The following is a 20,550-nucleotide window of genomic DNA, read 5'->3' as shown; positions in this document are numbered from 1 at the left end:
TAATTTTGTGCTCTTTATCAAGTGTTGCCTTTTCCTGAATTCATTTTTATTTCTTTATTTAAGGATGTAAATTGGTAACCCTTTGTAGCAAAGAGAGATCTCCCTGTAAGATCGAACGAGAGTTAAGCTAATCTATATATCTATAAATATGAAAGTGTTTGTCTTTCTGTGTGTCTGTCTACCTGTGTACATTTCGCTACACAATAACTCTGTCAATTTTCAGTCTACAGACTCGAAATTTGATATACAGAGTACTGAGATTTGAGAAAATCTTTGTAATCAGTTTTCGGCCAGAAATTTGGCTGTAAAAAGGGCCAAAATTCAACGATTTGACCTTTGGGAACTCTACCAAACTCCTCCGCTAATTTTGGGTCTAAGCACTTGAAATTTTAGATAGAGATTCCTTGGACATGGATCTAACTTAACAACTTGATTTGAGCCTAAAACAATAAATGTTAAGGGATTATAATAGGGGTCAAAGTTAAATTACTCAGACAATTTCTGGTCTAAACATTTGAAATTTGACATAAAGGGTATTCAGAGATAGGGTAAGCTTTTTAATCGGTTTGGGTCGAAAATTTTAGCTACCAATATATAAATGTATGTATGTATGTATGTTTGCATGTCTGCCTAAAACTTTCGACAGAGGCGATAGATTTTCACAAGATCAGTATCGTTTTTAAGCTCGACCTTTCAGACGATGAATAGAATATCAAAAAATTGGGTAAAAACATTAATATCTTCACCTTCAACTGGGCACTTTTCTACAGGGAGGGGTCGCTTTTTTTCGCCGATATTGTCGAAAGTCATCCCTTCTTTTCGATTGTCTAGCCTTAATTTAAGCCTTTGTCACTTCCGGTTTGGCAGCAAAGACGTCACATTTTTTCCCCATTCTTTTCCTCCTTCACGGTACGGGTTCAAGCCTGCCTTCCTACTACCACTTTTTTTTTTTTTTTTTTTGCTCAACATACATCTCCAAACACCCGGGCAACGCCGGACTGAAATGCTAGTTTACATATAAATTAACTCACACAAAGAGCAAAGAGCATAAAACCGGGTGACATCTAAAAGGCAAACTACACATGCTATCTGAGCATCCACCGTGACGAATGGACCTCACTAAACCTTATGAATTGGTGACCTCGTTTAATTTATTATTAATGGTCCCGAAAATGCATCCTATAGGTCAATTCTGTTTTCCTAAAAGTTATTGTTGCTTGTGCAGATTAGTCATGTTTTAAACCGAACGCATTTCAGGTGAAAACATTAACTACTTACGTGTGATATCACAATTAGAATACATTTTGGCGAATCTGAACGAGCTTTCCCTTTGCCGTAAAATTATTATCGTCGATAACTTACTTAACTTTCATATTAAAAAGAAAGAATTTAAAAAAAAAGTTTATTTAATGACTTTTAACGTGGAGGATCACTTTTAAATTATAATGTTCTATTAAATTGTTCTTTTACACCACAAAAATAGCTTAATAAGAAAGGTTTTGCTGATTGACAGAAAAGTGGGGTATCAATTTAATAGAACGTTATAATTTAAAAGTGATCCCCCATGTGAAAAGTCATTAAATAAACATTTAAAAAAATTTTCCTGCTAATATGAAAGTTCTGTAGTGGTGGTGGTGGTGGTGCAGAATAGGACTAATGAATTGAATTGAGAAAGAGACGAACTACGTGTTAAATTGAATTTTTTTTTTTTTTTTTACACAGTGATCACCACTTATCAAGGCCCGGAAGCCACTCAGGGATAAGGGTTATTGCAAGTACATTACGTTAGTGTGGAGATTTGATGAAGTGTTTAATTAAGGGGGCGGTTCATTAGGAATTTGTTTACATTGAACTTGAAGACATCCAAGTTGTAGTCTGGAGGGAAGCAGGCAGACGGAACAGAGTTCCACAGGCGTGCAGTTCTAAGAAAGAAGCTTTGTTCATGGAATCCGCGTTTTGATTTAGGCACAGATATAGAGTGGGGGAAATTTTTCACAGTGGATTCAGCTAGACGGGTGTTTATCGTGAAAGATTGGCGAGGGGGGACCAGGGATTGGAGTTCAGACGAGCACCTGCCATGGAAATAACGATAAAACAAGGATAGGCTCGCAACGTCTCTTCTGTGGGAGAGAGGTTGCAGGGTAGAGAAAAGGGCACCCCCCCACTAAGCCATGAAGTCTAATTAATTGAATTAAACGAACTATTATTAATTTTGTGAAGAAACAAGTGAAAGAAAAGAGTACTACACGTTTTTAGTTTGGCGTGCGTCTCTCTCTGTTTACTGGTGAGAAAGAAAGTCTATTGTCATAGAGAGAGAAAGAGAGAAAGTCAATCCAGTTTGGTGTGCGTCTCTCGCTGTTAGCTAGTGAGGAGGAAAGTCTATTGTAGTATAGAGAGAGAATGAGAAAAAGTCAATCCAGGCCATGGAGATAGAAAACGTATAAAGGGTACATACTGTCTGTTAGCTTGTGCCCCATACATAGTAGCAAGGGACGTGACGTGTGCGAGCGCGCGCCTCCCGAAAGGGAGGCGGCTGGTTTGCCGAACCTCTCAGCTCGAGAGCTGGTCCGAAAAGAAAGATGCTGCTTATTGCTCTTGCTTTTATAATTGTTTCCGGTGGTCTTTTGCATATGTGTGGATTTCTTTTGAAAGGGGAAGTGACGTTGTCCTTGTGTGCGTACGTGTGCGCGTATATGAGTACATGTGTGTACGTTAGCGTGCGTGTGTATACACGTGAATGTGAGTGTATGTACGCGAACGTTAATATATCTACTTGTGTGTACATGTGCGCATATGTTTGTGTGTGCGTATGTATATGACAAGAAATATGGCTTGAGATGTGAACGCGTGTTTTTGTGTGAGACTAGAAAAGGCTCCCACAGTTAAGTGGGTTATCCACGATTATCCGCAGAAAAAAAATAAGAAAACATAAAAAGGAATTAATTTTACAGCAGTGTGTTTTAGGTTTGCCTATTTTTTTTTTTTTAAATTAAGAAAACTGATTCAGTAGATGTGCTAGATGTAGTTTTAACCCACCCCCTCCCAGCTAATTGTCTGTTTAAAATTAGCGAATTTATATTTAAAATCAAGGGAGATAAGTCAGGTTGTCATACTGAACTGGCGGCACAATTCTTGCACGTTAAAATATACGATCAACTTTGATAAACTCTACTTTTAATTGTAATTATTTTTCTACTGGATCGTTTTTCGTAATTTTTGGAATTTAAATTAATTTCGACATGACACGTAAGTATAGTCACCACCAAAAATGGCCGAAAAATCAAGTTGTTGTTGTTTTTTAAAACGAAATTACATTTATTAAAATCCATTATTTCTGAGTAACTCTTTTTCCAGAAAGATAAAACCCTTAATTTTATCATATAGAAAGCAGAATAATGTAAAACATTTTCTACTATTTTTAATTTAATTTGAAATGTTAAATTTTCCCCAAAAGTTTACAATTGGCGTTTTTTGTTTTGCACAAAAAAACGTATATAAATAGTTAAAAATAAAAAGGTTTTTGAAAGAATTAATTTGTTTATTTCTTGTCTAACTAAGATCTAGGGTGATTTTCTATGAGAATATGCAAAAATATTATAATATAAGTACCTGGATTTCAAATAATTCCACTTAAGTACATAAAAATGTTTTCCCCTGAAATGCGTTACTTGGAACATCACAAATCTACACAAGCACCAAATTATTCACTAAAGTCGACTCCTCTAAAAGTGATCCCCTTAAACGTGTATCCTAAATAGGGTAGAGTGTAGTATCTGTTCTTGCTACACTCAAGTTAATTTGTCCTTAGTCAATGTAGAGTAAACCCTTCTATACTAAGGCAATTTTTATTTCTACCTACTTCCAGAGTGTCTTTTTTTGAGGAGTTGTCCCCCCCCCTATTAAAAACGACCTTGTGCCACGTATTGTTCTCGAGAGGAAACAAATAAATACAGATATTTTATTTTCTTATGCAGAGTCTAAAAAAAAAAAGAATGATATCCAAGGGAGATAATTCTAAATACACAGTAGATAACTCTACAAAGCAAAAAAAAAGAGGAAAAAAAGTGTTATCCAAGGGAGATAATTCCAAATGCACGGGAGATAACTCTACAAAGCAAAAAAAAAAAAAAAAGTAAAAAAACACGTGTTCGTTTTGCAAATTAAGGTAAGCAGCAATGCTTAGCAGCATCGCTCCTGAATTATATTCCGTTTCAAATTTTAAATTGCTTTAAATCCTTTAAAATTGGATTTTGTGTTACTTTCACTTAATAATATGTTATATTATCTGGAATTAAAAACAAATTCTTTTTACGGATTTTTATATTTCAGCAAGGATCTGTCCTTGTTAATTTATATTTGTTTATTTCGATTACTCGGTACTTCTGCAGTTTACGGACTGTTCTATACTTTTTAGATAGGATTTTCCAGTTAAATTCAATTTTTTTTTTTACAATATCTTTTGTTTTTTAAACTATTGGCTAATGGTAGAGAATAGTTAACACCCCAGTTATTTTAAGAACCAAACTGATTATTAACTAACAGGCTTAACCATTTCTCCATGTGGACAGTTCGAAATTCCGTCTAAGTTCTTCAGTTTTACATAAACTCTCCCAAGTTTGAAAAGATGCACCTGAAGAAGATCGGGTGTTACATCGGCTGAAACGTGCATAATAAGCAATATGAGGATAGTCGTCCGAACAATACGAATTATCAATTCTCATCTCATAAATACCGGAACATGCGTTTGTGTGTTTCCTCGTCTTACTAAAAAATGTTGGTATTCTTTTTTTTTACGACATGCCCCAGCGTAGTATAAACATTCCCAACCTCCCCATGTTAAGAACGGCTTTGGGAATAGAAACCCCCTCCCAACCTTCCCATGTTTAGAATGGCTTACGAGGTTGGAGGTGTCTATTCCGAAAGCCGTTCTTAACATGGGGAGGTTGAGGGTGTTTATACTACGCTGGGGCAGGTCGTAACAAAAACAAAAAAAAAATATTAATCCTTTTTACGGAAGGTCATAAGTGTCAATATTTAGATCAGCTGATTTTTAAAAAATAATTTATTATCGTCGTCGGAGGAGAAGGAAGAGGGAACTGAATTAAGTTGAAATAAAACTTAGTACTAAAGTTGACAAACCAGAAGAGTAAATGACCCAAACGGGAAGTCTTTAGGGTTTGTATTACTGTACACATAGATTCGAAAAAGTTGTCAAAAAACAAATATATAACAAATAAATGTTATCAAAGGCAAGATAAGTTACTTTTCTACCTAACTGGATATATTTTTCGTGTTTTTATTCAATGTAACATGTTTATTCAGCTCGAAAACCATACAGTGTTTACCGATGTATTGGAAAATTTAAGATGGCGCCCGACTCTCTCTTTAACACGGCAAGTTCAGGAAAAGATGTTATAAATATTAAACTAGACAAAATACTGTTAGAAATTCGTTCAATATATGTTACCGTGACATAAGTTGACATATATTCGGTGTTTTTTTAATAGTATTTTGTCTAGTTTATTATTTATAACATCTTTTCCCAAACTTACCATGTTAAAGGGAGTGTCGGGCGCCATTTTGAATTTTCCAATACATCGGTAAACACTGCATGTTTTTCGAGTTGAATAAACATGTTACATTGAATAAAAACACAAAAAATGTATCCTGTTTGGTAGAAAAGTAACTTATCTTGCCTTTGATAATATTTATTTGTTATATATTTGTTTTTTGACAACTTTTTCGAATCTATGTGTACAGTAATACAAACCCTTATTAGTAATCGAAGAGCGGCTGCCTTAAAAAAAAAAAAAGTGTGTGTGTGAGGGGGGGGAGATAATTCGATAGTTCAAGCATGCGAGATTGATGTTGTAATGCCCACGAATTCCCATTAATAGCACAAAAATTATTTTCTTTATAAAAATAAAACTACTTGATCGAGTTACGTGAGTTTTGGAGTATGATATTTTCGTTTCGCCACGGATATGCACATCATACAGATTTTTCTTTCTTTTTTTTTTAAAATATAGGTGGAAATTCTAGACAAGCACCAATGTGAGGACTTTTAGATATAAAAGAGTTGGTTGAAAACTTCCGAGGTTGGGGGGTGTTTATTCCGAAAGCCGTTCTTAACATGGGGAGTTGGGGGTGTTTATACTACACTGGGGCATTAGGGCACGTAGTAATTAGTTCTTTCTGGAAGTAATCATTATCTAGTTTAATGTTTTTGTTATTTCATGCTTCAGTCATAGTTTGAAATACTGATTTCTCCCTTTTATTTTGTCAACAGCTTCCCGATAAAAAAAAAAAATGGCATCTCTATTTTTGGCAATAAACTGTAGTAGTACCTATGTTTTCACCCAAAATACGTTGGTTTAAAAGATCGCTAATCTACACAAGTACCGAACCAAAGATTATTTAAAAATAGAAACAAAATTGTGTCTCATTTTCATCTAATACCGTTTAACATGTGAATAATTAGCAGTGTCAGAAATCGCCATTAAAAATGCGTGATAAAAACTTGAATAATTAGACTTACTATCTTTTGAAGCTTATAACTACTTGAAAAATGTAATTCAAACCCTAATTTTTTTTTCAATAAAAGGAGCAAAGACCAAATTTTAAAATAATAACAGGTTTAATAGCAAAATATGCAATGTTTTTTTAAATCGGTTTTCTTTAAAAAAGATTTCAAGAAAATCAATAAATTTTAACTTACTTCGAATATAATATATATATATATATATATATAAATTCCAAAAAATCACTTACCTATAAAATATACTAATCAATGGGTATTCCATGGTTCATTGTTAAGAATTTATCCATATTTATATTATATTCCATGTCCTTTTTAAATAAAATACTTTTTTAAGCAAGGATTAAAAAATACAGCGACATCAGATGTTTCACAACTGGAATAAAGGGAGACAAACGTCTCCTTTTCTTTGAGTTTAGAACTACGGTGGCCTGTAAGGACCAGAATTAATCTCCCTTTCTATTTCTGGCTGTAAACAAAAGTTAGTAAAGATGGGCCACCGTAACTTAAAAAATGATCACATTTCACTTATCAGTTTTTGCCGTTTAAAAAAATTCCACTCAACCGATTTTCCAATTTTTTTTTTAATTCTCTTGAAGAAATACATGAGTTTTTGATTAAATATATTTTATTGCTTCTTTATGGAGTGAGTTTTTTTTTTTTTTAAATAAAAAAAACCCAAAAAAACATTGAATGAAGTAGAAAAAATTGTTGTAGGTGTTCAATCTTTTCAGGACAAAATTTAAAAATGTGAGTTTTCACTTAAAAAAAAACCAACGTGGTTTTTAAAAAGAAAATGGTTTTAAACTTTTGACTTTACAAGTAAATTTGCACAAAACTATTCTCTTTTTTTTGTTTTAAATTAGATTATTTTATTTATTGATCTTTTCAATTTGCGATGAGGTGAGAAAATTAATTATTTTCATTTTAATAGACATTCCAAAATGGGTGGGTGAATTTAAAAAAAATGTTTGTCTAGAATATTATATTCAGTTTATTGGAAAGAGCATAAAATTTCACATTAAACCTGCAAATATTGTAAAAATTGAACCAATAGAAAAAATTTGATAGATTTTTAAATTGAAAAAAATTTAATTCATAAAATTCAATTCATTTTATTATGTAAAAAAAATGGCTGCATGAGTGTGCGCAGGCACTTTGTACACACTGTATTTTAAAAAATAAAAAAATAATATTTCTATTATTTTTCAAAAAACTTTAATAGTTTATTTTGGAAGCATATTCCATAAAGAAATTAAACAAACCACTTTAAAAAGAGAAATTACGAGTTTTGTATATTTTATTCGCAGTTTTGTGTTAAGGGTGTCAAAAATTCTGACACACCTAGTGAATAGTAATTGTCTGTATTTTTGAGATGAGTTGTTTTCATTGATTGAGATTGTTGGACTAATGTAAAAAATTGCCTGTCTATTCTTGCCATTATTCATCAGAGTTATCTCCCTTTACCAAATATTTTTTTACTAACGAGAATGAGGTGAATTTCTATTTCAGGAATGCCTGGAGCCAACACTATCGACCGTTTTGGGTTTCTGGAATACAGGCCCCGTTTCTTAGTGTTTTGTCCGAATGAAATGAAACTTTGGTCATAACTAGTTTATTATATTCAAAACAGCACATCAAAACAGTAGGGTCTTTGGCCTTTTTTTTCTCCGTTGACTGTAAAATGGTCAGAAAAACAATTGAATGTCCTCTGTTTTTTTTTTTTTGGGGGGGGGTCACCCTGTAGATCATGGGGCGAAATTGTTCTATAGAGGTCCTGATATTGCATACACCATTTTTTTTTTTTTTTCTAAATTTATTTATCATATAGTCATACAGACTTAGGGTTAATGAAAGATATGTGTGTTTAGGACTTTTAAAATGAAATTATATTCTAGTTTAAATTGATTTCAAATTCAACAAGTCCAGGTGTTGATACAAAAAAAACAAAAAAAAAAAAAATGAATTCTCGTTGTTTTATGACTTTTTTTTTTTTTTTTAAAGAAAGAAAGGTTTATTATTGTTTAACATTTAAGGACTTTTACAGCAAAATTTCACTTACACCCAGAAAATCAAGATTCTTGAAAAACTAAAAAAAAAAAATTGTGCTTTTGTGTTGACTTGTGGCGTGGTCACTGGCCTAGATAGGACCATTTTCGATGACGATAGGATCCTAGGGTATTGTCAAGAACCTGAGGTATGAAAGTTAGATTATAGCGAAGGATGAAAATATGTAGTCAAGCATGCATAATAAAAATAGGAACAAATAAACAGAATAAAGGGTCACCAAGTAGCAAGTGTTATCTAAAAACATAAACAGTTTTGTAAATGAAAAATGGGGAAAAACGGAATTTTATAACAACCATTTTTGTACAAGAGATTGTGATGAGCATGCGTTCAAGAATTGTATGCCAATGTCTTCGTCAGGCCTACCTACAGCGAAAATGCGTTCGTCCAAAGGCTATAAAAAGCCAATAACCAGAGCCATTTGGAGAGTAACTGCCAAGGTTGCTCTGATAACGTGTTGTGTTGAGTCATTTTGTTCGGGATCAGGTTCGAATTAACGAATTGCTATTTAGTGTTCAATGCCTCCGTTCAGTCTCGAAAGACAAAGGATACCCCCTGTAGGGGGAGCTGTGCGTGTAATTGTGAGGCAAGGTTTGCGCAATCACCTCTACTGAATCGGCACTGTTTGAGTTCAATGGCAAGGAGAGTTTCAGGACGACTGGAAACAATGCCGAGATAAATGGAGAGCACATATAGCACCTGGAAGTCCCAAATGGTCACCCATCTGGTACTGGCCAGGCTCATCGTTGCTTAACTTCGATGATCTGATGGGAACTGGTGTGTCAAACGTGATTATGTCGTATTTAGTGTTATTGCTTTACTATTTAGTTTTATAATTCTGCTATTTAGTCGCTACCGATATTGCCTTTATAAAATTTGATGATGAGTTAGAACGGCTAAAAGTTGACATGAAGTGAAAATCCAGTTGGTTTGCCCGGTCGTAAAATATGCTTAAATATCGTGCAGATTCATGCAGATTTCACATTTATTTTTGCAGACCCATTCTCTACTGAGTATATCATTCGAACGCTACCGTGTTTGGATATATGGTTCCTATTTATAATGCCTCCCCACGGGACAGAGTTAGACACCAGGGGCGTTTTTTAACGTGGAGAAAAGGAACAAAAATAAAAATTGTCTCAGTCGTGAAGGATTTCTCCTCCACTGACTGAGAACAAAAAATGGAAGTGCAGCATCTGAAGAACAGATACTACACTTTAATCTTGTCCCGAAGAAGAACTGCTTTAAAGCTTTACCGCTCACTCATTTTGCGACCAAATTTCAAACAAGTATTTTAATGGAATAGGCTCTGGTAAACGTAATAGTACTCATGTTCCTTTTGCACAAATACTCCCAACTAACCCGGCAAGCAGCAAAATTCCACCCTTTCATTGTAGAGATCCCTAGATGTTGAAAAGCTTTCTACTCCAATAGTTTCTTCTCTCACACTGCTAGACTTTGGAATTCCCTCTTGATCTCTTGCTTTTCTGACTGTACTGACATGCAGAAGTTCAAATGTTAAATAAAAAGCAAACAAAGGGATACAAAAAGAAATTTACGAAAAACAAATATTTATCGCACATGTGACAAGGGTACAAATAAAAGGGAGACAAGGGTTGAAACACAACAGAATGCGAGAAAGAGTGAAAACACGGACACACAAGTGGGAATGTTTTAAAGTTGATTTATTATGAAAATTTAAACTATGGTGGGAGGGGGGGGGAGGAATAAGATTAAATAAAATTAAAAAAAAACAAATTATGAGTATGTGGAAGGGGTATCTTAATCTGAAAATGCAGACGAGAAATATGTGGAAGGGGTATCTTAATCTGAAAATGCAGACGAGAAATATGTGGAAGGGGTATCTTAATCTGAAAATGCAGATGAGAAATATACCGATGGAAAAAAAATACACCAATACAAACAAAACAATGGCAAAATGAAACTCCCTACGGAGCGTCTCTGTAAACATGGTCCCAAACAGTAGCCCCTTACGTCTAAGTGGCACTATGCTTTGTTTGGGGTTAAAAAAGAGTAGAGAAAAATGCATGTTTCATACAAGTATCCCTTCATTTTCTTCTCTAAAACATAACTTTTATACCCCAATGTATATTAAATGTCGCTGTGATTCTTCTCTTTCTCTCTCTCTCTCTTTCTCTGTCTCTCTCTCTTTGACGGAATGGTCATTACTGACCAGCCAGGGCACTCTTCACAAATCATCACCATTAACTCCTGTTCTGCACCATTCTAAGCAACTCGGCCATGCTAATGTCCACAATGTCCTTCACGTCGTCTGACATTCTTGCGTCCTCTTTTGCCAGGGGTTCTACCAAAGAGCAGATCTTTTATTAGGACTTCTGTTCTGGCCACACGTCTCAAAAATTGCAATTTCCTGTCAGCGATGTTGTCCATCAGTCTTCGGCATAACCCAATCTTCACCAGAACCGATTTGTACGTTTGTTACACGAAGAAGTCTATGGTAGCACCACAATTCAAAAGGAGCAATTTTCCTATTGTTGACTTTCTTCAATTGTGATTCTTAGCTATACCAAAAAACGCTCAAAATAGCATCTACCAAGGCCAGGGACCATGCCACATTTTACCTTAACTGGGGTGGGTTTCATACGGACTCTGGGCTGCGTTCGATGCTCAGGTAACACTTGCTCATATCGCGTTCTTCTTAGCTATACCAAAATAGTCTCTATATACGGCACAATCACGTTGACACACCGATTCTTGCCAGATCATTGAAGTTAAGCAACGTTGAGGCTGGCCAATACCAGATGGGTGACCATTTGGGAAGGCTAGGCGCTGTATGTACCTTCTGGGAAGGTTGGGCGTAGGGCCAGCACCCTCACCCTGTAAAAAGAACTCCTCGCTACAAAAATATCTACAAAATTGTAGATGGCCGATGCCCCTCCAGAGGCTCAAGGCTATGGATTGGATGGAAAATAGTCTCTACCAAGGCCAGAGACCACACCACAGTCTACCTTGATTGCGGTGGGTTCCATATGGACTCTCGGCTGCGTTCGATGCTCAGCCAGGTAACACCTACTCATATCACGTTCTTCTAACTTGTAGATTGGAATTGATGCGTCTTGTCGGTATCCATTTTTATTGCTTGCAGATCTGCAGTCGTCATGGGAGGCAACAATGCCGGCAAAAAGCGTCCCCGTTCCTACTACAAGAAATGCATGTACAAGAAGCGTAAACGATGGAGCTCGATGGATGTTGGCATGCAGGGTTTCTTGGTCACCTGCAACAAGAACGAGAGCCAGGCTGTGAAGGAAATGTACAACCTTTTGAATGAATATGCTGACAAACTCTACGGACCCGAACAAGTAAGGAAGACTTCAGCTTCTTTCCTATAACAATCTTTTTTTTTTTTCCAATTGAAATTGCTCCAGACAAGGCATGAAACCATTTGATGTAAAGAACTAAAAAAAAGATACCATCTACTAACCAACAATCAGTGTTATTTCGATAGATTTATATGTTAGTAGCTGCATATACCTGGCATTGCCCAGTTGAAACATATTGCTGGGCAGAGGGATGAATCACATGCTATTTAAGATACACCGAATATTCTAGCTTGTTACGAAAAGTGACATGTGTTGGATTTAGTGAAGCATAAAATACATCCATTTTTGTTTATGAAAATCAAACATGAAGTAATTTTCATAACTTAAACAGGAAATAACTCTCATAGCTTAAATGAATACGTTTACTTATGATTTTAAATGCAACTGTTGTTAGCTATTAATAATTGAAAATAAATTAACTATAAATTAAATTAAAAATAAATTAAATAATTCAACTTTAAATAATCTATATATTAATATGATAGCGTGTGTGTTCTTTTGTGTGTCATGCTAACATCCGGGTTGTTTAATTGTTATGTACTTCCATTTCTTGTCATGAATAATTTTACCAAGAATTCTTCATAAGTTTTGGTTTCAGCTTCGACTTTAGAAAACCTATACACCTTTTTGCAACACGCTTTATATAATACGCTCCTCCTTTATCTTAGATTTCGATATAATTTCCCCTAACAACATTTGTAATGTTAATAATTTATTTCGTTTGTGATGAATCCCACGCTAGACGTCGCATCCGCATTATGTTACCTAGCAACGTCTCTGCTCTTCTGATGAGAAGCATTAGGCTTCGAAATACCTTGGTATAAAGAGCCCCCTCTATCCCCCAACTAAATGTTTGAACACCCTTATTAAATAAATGAATCGTTCTATAATATATATATATATATATAATTTTTGTGACTTCATTTTCCATTCTTATTGTTTTCCCATATATATATATATATATATATATATATATATTCAGAAAGTGTGAGAGAATATATATAATTATTTTCCACAGCCGAACCAACAAACAAGAAAGTCAACAAACCGGAACTTACACACACAAGAATGTCTATTAACTTGCACAGATCAAGCAACCCACGGCACAGATCCGACAGTGGAAAGAACCTACCTCATATCGAACAAGGGACGAGGCATCAAACCAGCTTTAACCCAAGCCAACATCTCACCAGTAGGAATTTTATATAATTGAAAGGACGATGTCACCCAACAAGCTGACCTCGCGAGTAATCAATAGAATGTTCAGAAAGTGTGAGAGAATATATATAATGATTTTCCACAGCCGAACCAACGCAGGTTGCTTGATCTGTGTAAGTTAATAGACATTCTTGTGTGTGTGGTGTGTTTGCTCAGTTGGTAGAGTGCTCCCCTAGCATACAAGAGGTTCGGGTTTCAAATCCTGAGCGCGGATATGTCTAACCGATGAGCCCAAATAAAGACGAAACTTGAGTCTTGGAATTCCAGTTTGTTGGCTTTCTTGGTTCCTGTGGGCTGTGGCGTTGGTTCGGCTGTGAAAAATAATATATATATATATATATATACAAGGTGTCCACAAAGTCTGGCTACAAAAATTACATGGTGTTCACAAAGTCTGGCTGCATAATCTACAGGGTGTCCACAAAGTCTGGCTGCATAATCTAAAGGGTGCCCATAAAGTCTGGCTGCATAATCTAAAGGGTGCCCACAGAGTCTGGCTACATAATCTACATGGTGCCCACAGAGTCTGGCTGCATAATCTACATGGTGCCCACAGAGTCTGGCTGCATAATCTACAGGGTGTCCACAAAGTCTGGCGACATTAAGTAGCCAGACTTTGTGGACACCCTGTATATATATATATATATATATATATATATATATTACACTGCAAACCGAAAGAATTTACAAGTATCTAAATTATTTTGTTAAGGAAAATAATATAATGTAAATAGTAGTCATTTTTATGTGAAGGTGAATTCTAAACATTACAATAAAATCAACAATATTGTAAGTTGTTATTAGTTTTAATATATTTTCAGTGAACAGAAACAATTTCTAAAATACAAAAAATAAAATAAAAATCAAGAAATATTTATTTTGTAATGTTTTCGCATTTTCTTATTAATGATATGATTAATAGAATAGGCTTTGCCATTAATATTTCAATATGAAATATGTTTACCGAATCATTTAAATATCGCTTTACTTAGATGAATCATTTGAGACGTTCAAATCTTCCACCTCTACATTTAATCTCTTATCAGCACCATGAACAAGATTTTTCAATTGGTCTTATGGAACTTCTCTGAACTTCTTTGCGAACAGTTTCCCACAGGTCATCTACGTTTGAATAATGCTTGCCATTCTCGTAAACATTCATCTTTATCAGCAACCGCATTGTCTCAATTGGGTTCAAATCAGGGCTAATAGGTGACCAGATTATTAACTTCAATCCATCAATCAGTGTTAAACCAAGATCTGAAGTACCTGGAAACATATGGAGGCGCATTATTTTGCATAAAAACCAAGGCTTCTTTTTCCTCATCCGATAGCCTTTGATGTCATGGGAGGAAATGTCTTGTTAGGAAGATGCAGTAGTTTTCAGAGTTCATTTTCAAGAAATCCTGCCCAAAACATGACCCCCTCCACCACCTTGTTGCTTTCTCATTTGAATCCGGGATTATCTTCCAATCAAAAGCCATCTTTGTGCCCATCCATCTGGGCCATCCAAGGAGGTCTGACACTCATTTGTCCAAAGTACCTTTGTAAAGTCTTGCTTCATGTATCTGTCTGCCCATTCCAGTCGTTTTTGACGGTGTAATTTTGATAGAGGAGAAGAAGCGGCCATTTTCTTGATGGTATCCAGCTTTCAAAGGTTGCGGGTTGTTTTGGGTATATCAACAATCCCAGCTTCATCAAAAATGGTATTACTGGTTGCATTCGGGTTCTTAATCAGTGCAAATTTCAATTTACAAACTTGTGCAGAAGAAAGAGCTTTTGGTTTGAATTTTGCAGTATGAAACCCCGCCGGTACGTCACGTCACCCAGTAAGCCCTTCTTCAGTGCGTTGGTGGAATCGTCTTTGCTGCAGTGTCCACAGGGCCGGATCTTCTGTGATTGTCTAGAGATTTTGTCTTCGGAGATCACAAGTAAAAAAAAAATAATAACGAAAACATCAGCACATCAGCAAATCGAAAATTTTGAATAAACAAAAACTTCAGAGATTGGGTTATATAGAATGTATTAAAAGAAAACCATAAAAGAAATATATACAAACATATGTACAGTTTGGAGTATGAATTTGTAAGCAAGCATTTAAACTTCTAAGTGGAGCTTCACAGGTCCATTAATTTAACTCTTTTTAGTTATCAGGCAAGAGGGGAAAGAGAGAGAGGAGAGGTGAGGTTGCTTGACTCTCGGACTCGCTCTGGTTTGCTCCGACTTCTGTTCTGTTTTGCTCTGACTTTCTTGGTCTTTATATAGTAGAGCACTGGGTGGGGCGACAATTCCCCATTCTTTCCCGACCAATCAGAATGCTCGATAACCAAATCGTCTGATCCTCTCTCATTGGATAATTTGACTGATGACAGAAATTGGCCACCTCCCACAATCCAAGAATAATTCTAACTCCTCCCCGATCAATCAAAAATGCCCGATGGAAAATAACCAGTTTTCTCTCATTGGATAATTTCCAAACTGTGTAATATGCGATAACCGCGTAAGTAAGAAAACTGCGTCCAAAAAAAAAAAATGCTTTGTGAATTCTGCCCTTAGATGTGACACTTGTCATTATCAAAGGAAATAAACAAATTATTATTCCTGTCAACATCTCGACAAAATATGTTATTGAAAATTGTCGGGTGGCAAAAATCTCTTGATGTATATTTCAAAACTGCGATTCGGTTTGAGAATGAAAACATTAGGAATGTTATTTTGGGTTCAAATGGTTTTATCAGAGTCATACCAAATCATTTAATATTTGATTCAACAAACATTCTCTGAAGCCGACAAATGCGTGTGTGAAATTTTAACTCCAAAGAAATTATTTATCTTTGCTTTGATCTTGTCACAAATATATTTTGTGACGCCAACAAATGTAGTTTTTAGTTCAAAGCAAAAACATAATCTATCTGTTGTTGTTCCAGCTGACACATTAATTGTGTCGTTGAAACGGTCGGCGCACTCTTTGAACCTGACCAATGCGTCTATGCGACTTCAAATCAGAGAAAAAATATCAACAATCGAATTATGCTTTGAAGAAAGAAAGGAAAAAAATACTTCGGCAGAATTGAAATTCAGCAAGATCTTTCTTTTTTTCGATGTCGGCTGGGACAAAAATATTAACATATATCTTTTAGTTAACTGGTGTTGCCCGGAATAAGATCTTAACATCTATCTTTCAATTACCTGATATTGCCCGGGATAAAATATTAACATTAAATAAAAGCGTCACATCAACCTCAATGGTCTGACGCTGCCTCTCCCCGGCGCCACATTCGCCCCCACATGGGGCGGCGACTCTCAACATGAGGACGACGCCCCACGTCCTCAACAACCAAAGAGGCTCTCCCAACCAACACCACTGCGTCTCAACCAAAAGTCAACGGTCACTGACGACTCCACGCTGCCTCTCTTTGGTGTTACAGCAGTTTTTATTCAAATCCCACCACCATTTTTAAGAAATTTCTTAATTGTGCGATGATCACGCTCCAAATGTTTGGCAATAAAGTAAGTTGACTTCCCAGTTGATAATAAATATATAATTTGTTTGGTTTCATGTGTTAATTCAACTCCTTTTGCCATTTTTATGGTGCTTGCAAACTTAATGGTTCAATTTAATTTGCCAAAAATTTAAAAAAAAGTAAAATTAGCTAAATATCTATTTCAATGAATCTGATGATAGAAATTACATTCGTTGGTTATAAAATATTAAGTTAGATTATTTCATAATTTAAACAGTCAAGTATTGGGAAAAAAGCAAAACTGTTTACCTGCAAACTCTTTAGCTCGCTTCGCAGTGTGTAATATAGTCATATTCCTCTGTGTTTTTATTTATATATATATATATATATATATATATATATATATATATATATATATATGTATAATGTTTGTTTTGGTTTTAGCGATATGTTTTGACTGAATTCAATTATTTACGAAAGTGCATTTTTACCTAAATGCGAGTTGGGAATAATTTTCCCTTTAACCAATTTGGTACCCCCACATTGCCTGATCATAAAATATACATAAATATTATATTTTAATTAATGCAGAATTCTTATTATAGAAGTACTATAGGCATTAACTGTAACGTTAAATTCCTTTAAAAAATATTTAGTTAAAAAAAAAAATGGAGCGAAACTGAGGCCATGTGCATGCGAGTATTATGTTTTTTCTAAACAGTTTACATTTTTTAATTAAAAAATAAAAATATTCAAGCTGAGATCGAAACCCAAACCGAAAGACAGTGAGTAAAATAGGATAACCATTAGGCCAGCTTGACACAATTTTTAAAAAGTGTTTTCAAACCTACTTATTCTTAACATAAGTAATCTGTCATGTGGACAATTCACTCATGCGCATTCGTGAAACAGCAAACATATAAAAATTTAATGACCCCCCCCATCTCCTTGCATGTAACAATATATATATATATATATATATATATATATATACTCGGGTTTTTTTATATTCAAAAGTAATGGACTAATGAATTCAACGAGGTTGTTAGATAGTGCTCAATAAAAAGAGCTGATAATACTTGTTTATTGTTATATAAACATGCTCACATCCCGCTGCTACAAATAGCCACTTGTTTCAATCAAACAACAGATATCATCAGGCAGCGACTTGACTATTCAAAAGTTCAATGAATAATGGATTTTTATTTTAGGTAGGAAATCTTTAGAAGTTGGAGTTAAAAAACTTAAAACACAGGACTTTAATTAAATAAAAAAGTAAAAAGGGAGAGGCAATTTAAATAAAGTTAAAAGATTACAATGGGGAGAGAGTGATTGAGAAGAGAAAAAAAAAGGAATAGAGACAGAAATAGAGAAAGAAAATAGAGAGAAAACAAAATAGAGAGAAAAAGAAGAGAGAAAATATATATATATACATATACATACACATACATACATATATATATATACATATATATACATATACATATATATACACATATATATATATATATGATATGGAGAAGAAAAGAAAAAAGATATAAATGGTTATAATAAAGAGAATAAGAACTAGAAGGAAAAGGAAAGAATAATGAGATCTAGTTAAATAGAGGAAGAGAGAAAGTAAGAATTTGACAGTATATAGAAAAAGAAAAAGAAAAAGATCTGCGTGTCAACCAATTTATGAACAATTATACAATTCAGTAATGAAACATATTATTACAAATACAAACAGAAGATACAGTCCAAGCGTCAGAAATGAACGTGTCAAAAAAGGCAGTGAATGTATTCAGCTAGCATATTTATCCACTTACATACGTCCACGAGTAAAATCAACGCAATTCAAACATACGTCTACCATTAATTAGGCCCTTTATGCTAAATGATATAAGTTTAAAGTTTTCGCGTTTTTATTAGATAAATATATGAATAAAAGAAGAAAATAATGATAAAACAATATTAAAATTATTATTAATAACAATAAACATAATAGTAATGATAATAATAATAATAATAATAATAATAATAAAAACAGAATAAAATTAATATTTATCTTTTTAATATAACATATTTAGTCATAAGAGGGGATTAAATAAATTAAATAGGTCCAATAATTATAAATAAAAAACTACTAATATTTATGTATATAAAAAGAATACAATACAAATATATATATATACACACACACAAATATATATATCCAAATATGCACACACATACACACACACATATATATATACATATATATATATATATATATACATATACATGCACATAAGTAAAGGTGTAACTATACTATTAAGTTGGAAGTTTAAGCTATTTAAGTATAGATATAAAGTCATATTAAATCACAAAATAATACATTCAAGACCAGATTACTAATAACACAGATACAAGTACACTTACCTATAAATATATAAATATATTCAGGCAAAAGAAGTAATTAAATCAACGAAATACTCAAAAATAGCGACGCACATGTAGATAGTACCCAAATTAAAAATAATAAGATACATATGTATATACTCACAGAGAATCAACCGACATACAAATAAGCATATATATATATATATAAAGATATATATATATATATATATATATATATATATATATAATCCTATGTATACACATACATACAAAAAATACACAAATATATGCACACAATCATATACTAATAAACAACAACGCACACACACATATATATACTCACACATAAATATGTATAATTTACATAAATTATATATATAGAAATACAGAAGAATACAAATAATTTGGCAAGAGTACAGATAGATGCATACACACATAGAAACATACAAATGGATTGAATAAACATGGGAGGGTATACCAAATAATATAGAAATATATAGATCTAAGTACACACGGTCATAAAATAAATACATAGACACATACATATACACATAGACACACAGGTATATAAGGTAGGAGAAGTAAAGAATGAAATCAGGAGAGGAGAAAGTATATTAATAGTATTTTAATAAATTATAGAAATCAGTGACAATTTTTAATTTATTTAAATTTTATATCTAAACTAAATTACTTAAAAGATGGGTTTTATAATGTTTGCAATTAATTGAATTTTCGTGCTTCTTATTTAATAATTTATCTCTTTCTCTAAAAGTAAGTATAAATAATTTCTCATAAAGACATAGGTAGCAAGGCGAGTTTAAAGATGAACAGGTTTTCGCTTTCTTTAAAATTTTCCAATTTACTATTGGGGAGTAACCTTGCTCTACTAGTTCATTGTAATATTTAGACAAGGAAGTTCTATTTTTGTACTCATTATTTTCAAAAGAGCACTTGTGACCGGTAAATCTTTCTTTAAAATTGTTATTTGTCATTCCTATGTAATATTTTTTTTCATTCGGATTTTCCTTAGTAGAAATAGTTGCTTGGTACACTACAGAAGTAATTTGACAATTTCCTTTAAGAGGGCATTTTGATTTAATTCTACAGTTACAGCTTTCGGTAGCAATGGGTGTGCTATTTTTGTTTAATATTTTGTTATTATGTTTTTTAATTATTTTTTCAAGGTTTTCATTACAGCTATAACTAAGTTTTATTGTATTTTTATTGAAAATTTTATGTAGTATATTATTAATAGGGAAGTGCTTTTTAATTAAGTTTAAGAATTTCATTCCTAGATTTGTTTTAAGTTTCAGATTAAAAGGGGGATTGTACCACAGAATTTTTCTCTTACGGTTTCTATTTGTATTTGTGTTTGGGTGTGTTGGTTCTATGAACTCAATTTGGGTGTTTTTGTATCCACTATCCTTAAGGGCCCTGTTATAGAAATATTTATGTTTATTAAATATTTCAAGATTGGAAGAATTGTCACTGATTCTTTTACTAATGGATTTGGGGATATGCCTAATGATAGATTTTG

The 20,550-nt window shown here is 33.6% G+C and overlaps 1 protein-coding gene and 1 pseudogene across 3 annotated transcripts in view; one reads left to right on the top strand and one right to left on the bottom strand.

The window, feature by feature from the left end:
• LOC145265575 (THUMP domain-containing protein 1-like) overlaps positions 1-20,550 on the top strand; it is a 164,945-nt gene that overhangs the window by 117,213 nt on the left and 27,182 nt on the right. Inside the window, exons 1-2 of one of the 3 annotated variants that reach the window (XM_080121547.1) lie at positions 4,050-4,165; positions 11,733-11,946. In XM_080121547.1, the coding sequence (XP_079977673.1) occupies positions 11,746-11,946 (201 nt within the window). In that variant the 5' untranslated portion in view covers positions 4,050-4,165; positions 11,733-11,745. Of the gene's footprint in view, positions 1-4,049; positions 4,166-4,547; positions 4,774-11,732; positions 11,947-20,550 lie in introns of those variants that run through there. The other 2 variants (XM_080121548.1, XM_080121549.1) reach the window with 2 other exon arrangements.
• On the bottom strand, positions 9,293-9,410 carry LOC145265783 (5S ribosomal RNA; annotated as a pseudogene).

The sequence above is a fragment of the Euprymna scolopes genome, chromosome 40, assembly GCF_053919585.1.
Source record: "Euprymna scolopes isolate OS-2025 chromosome 40, ASM5391958v1, whole genome shotgun sequence".
In the NCBI taxonomy this organism is placed as follows: Eukaryota; Metazoa; Mollusca; class Cephalopoda; order Sepiida; family Sepiolidae; genus Euprymna; species Euprymna scolopes.
The sequence above is the reverse complement of the archived record's forward strand: the minus strand, read 5'-3'. Positions and strand labels throughout refer to the sequence as shown.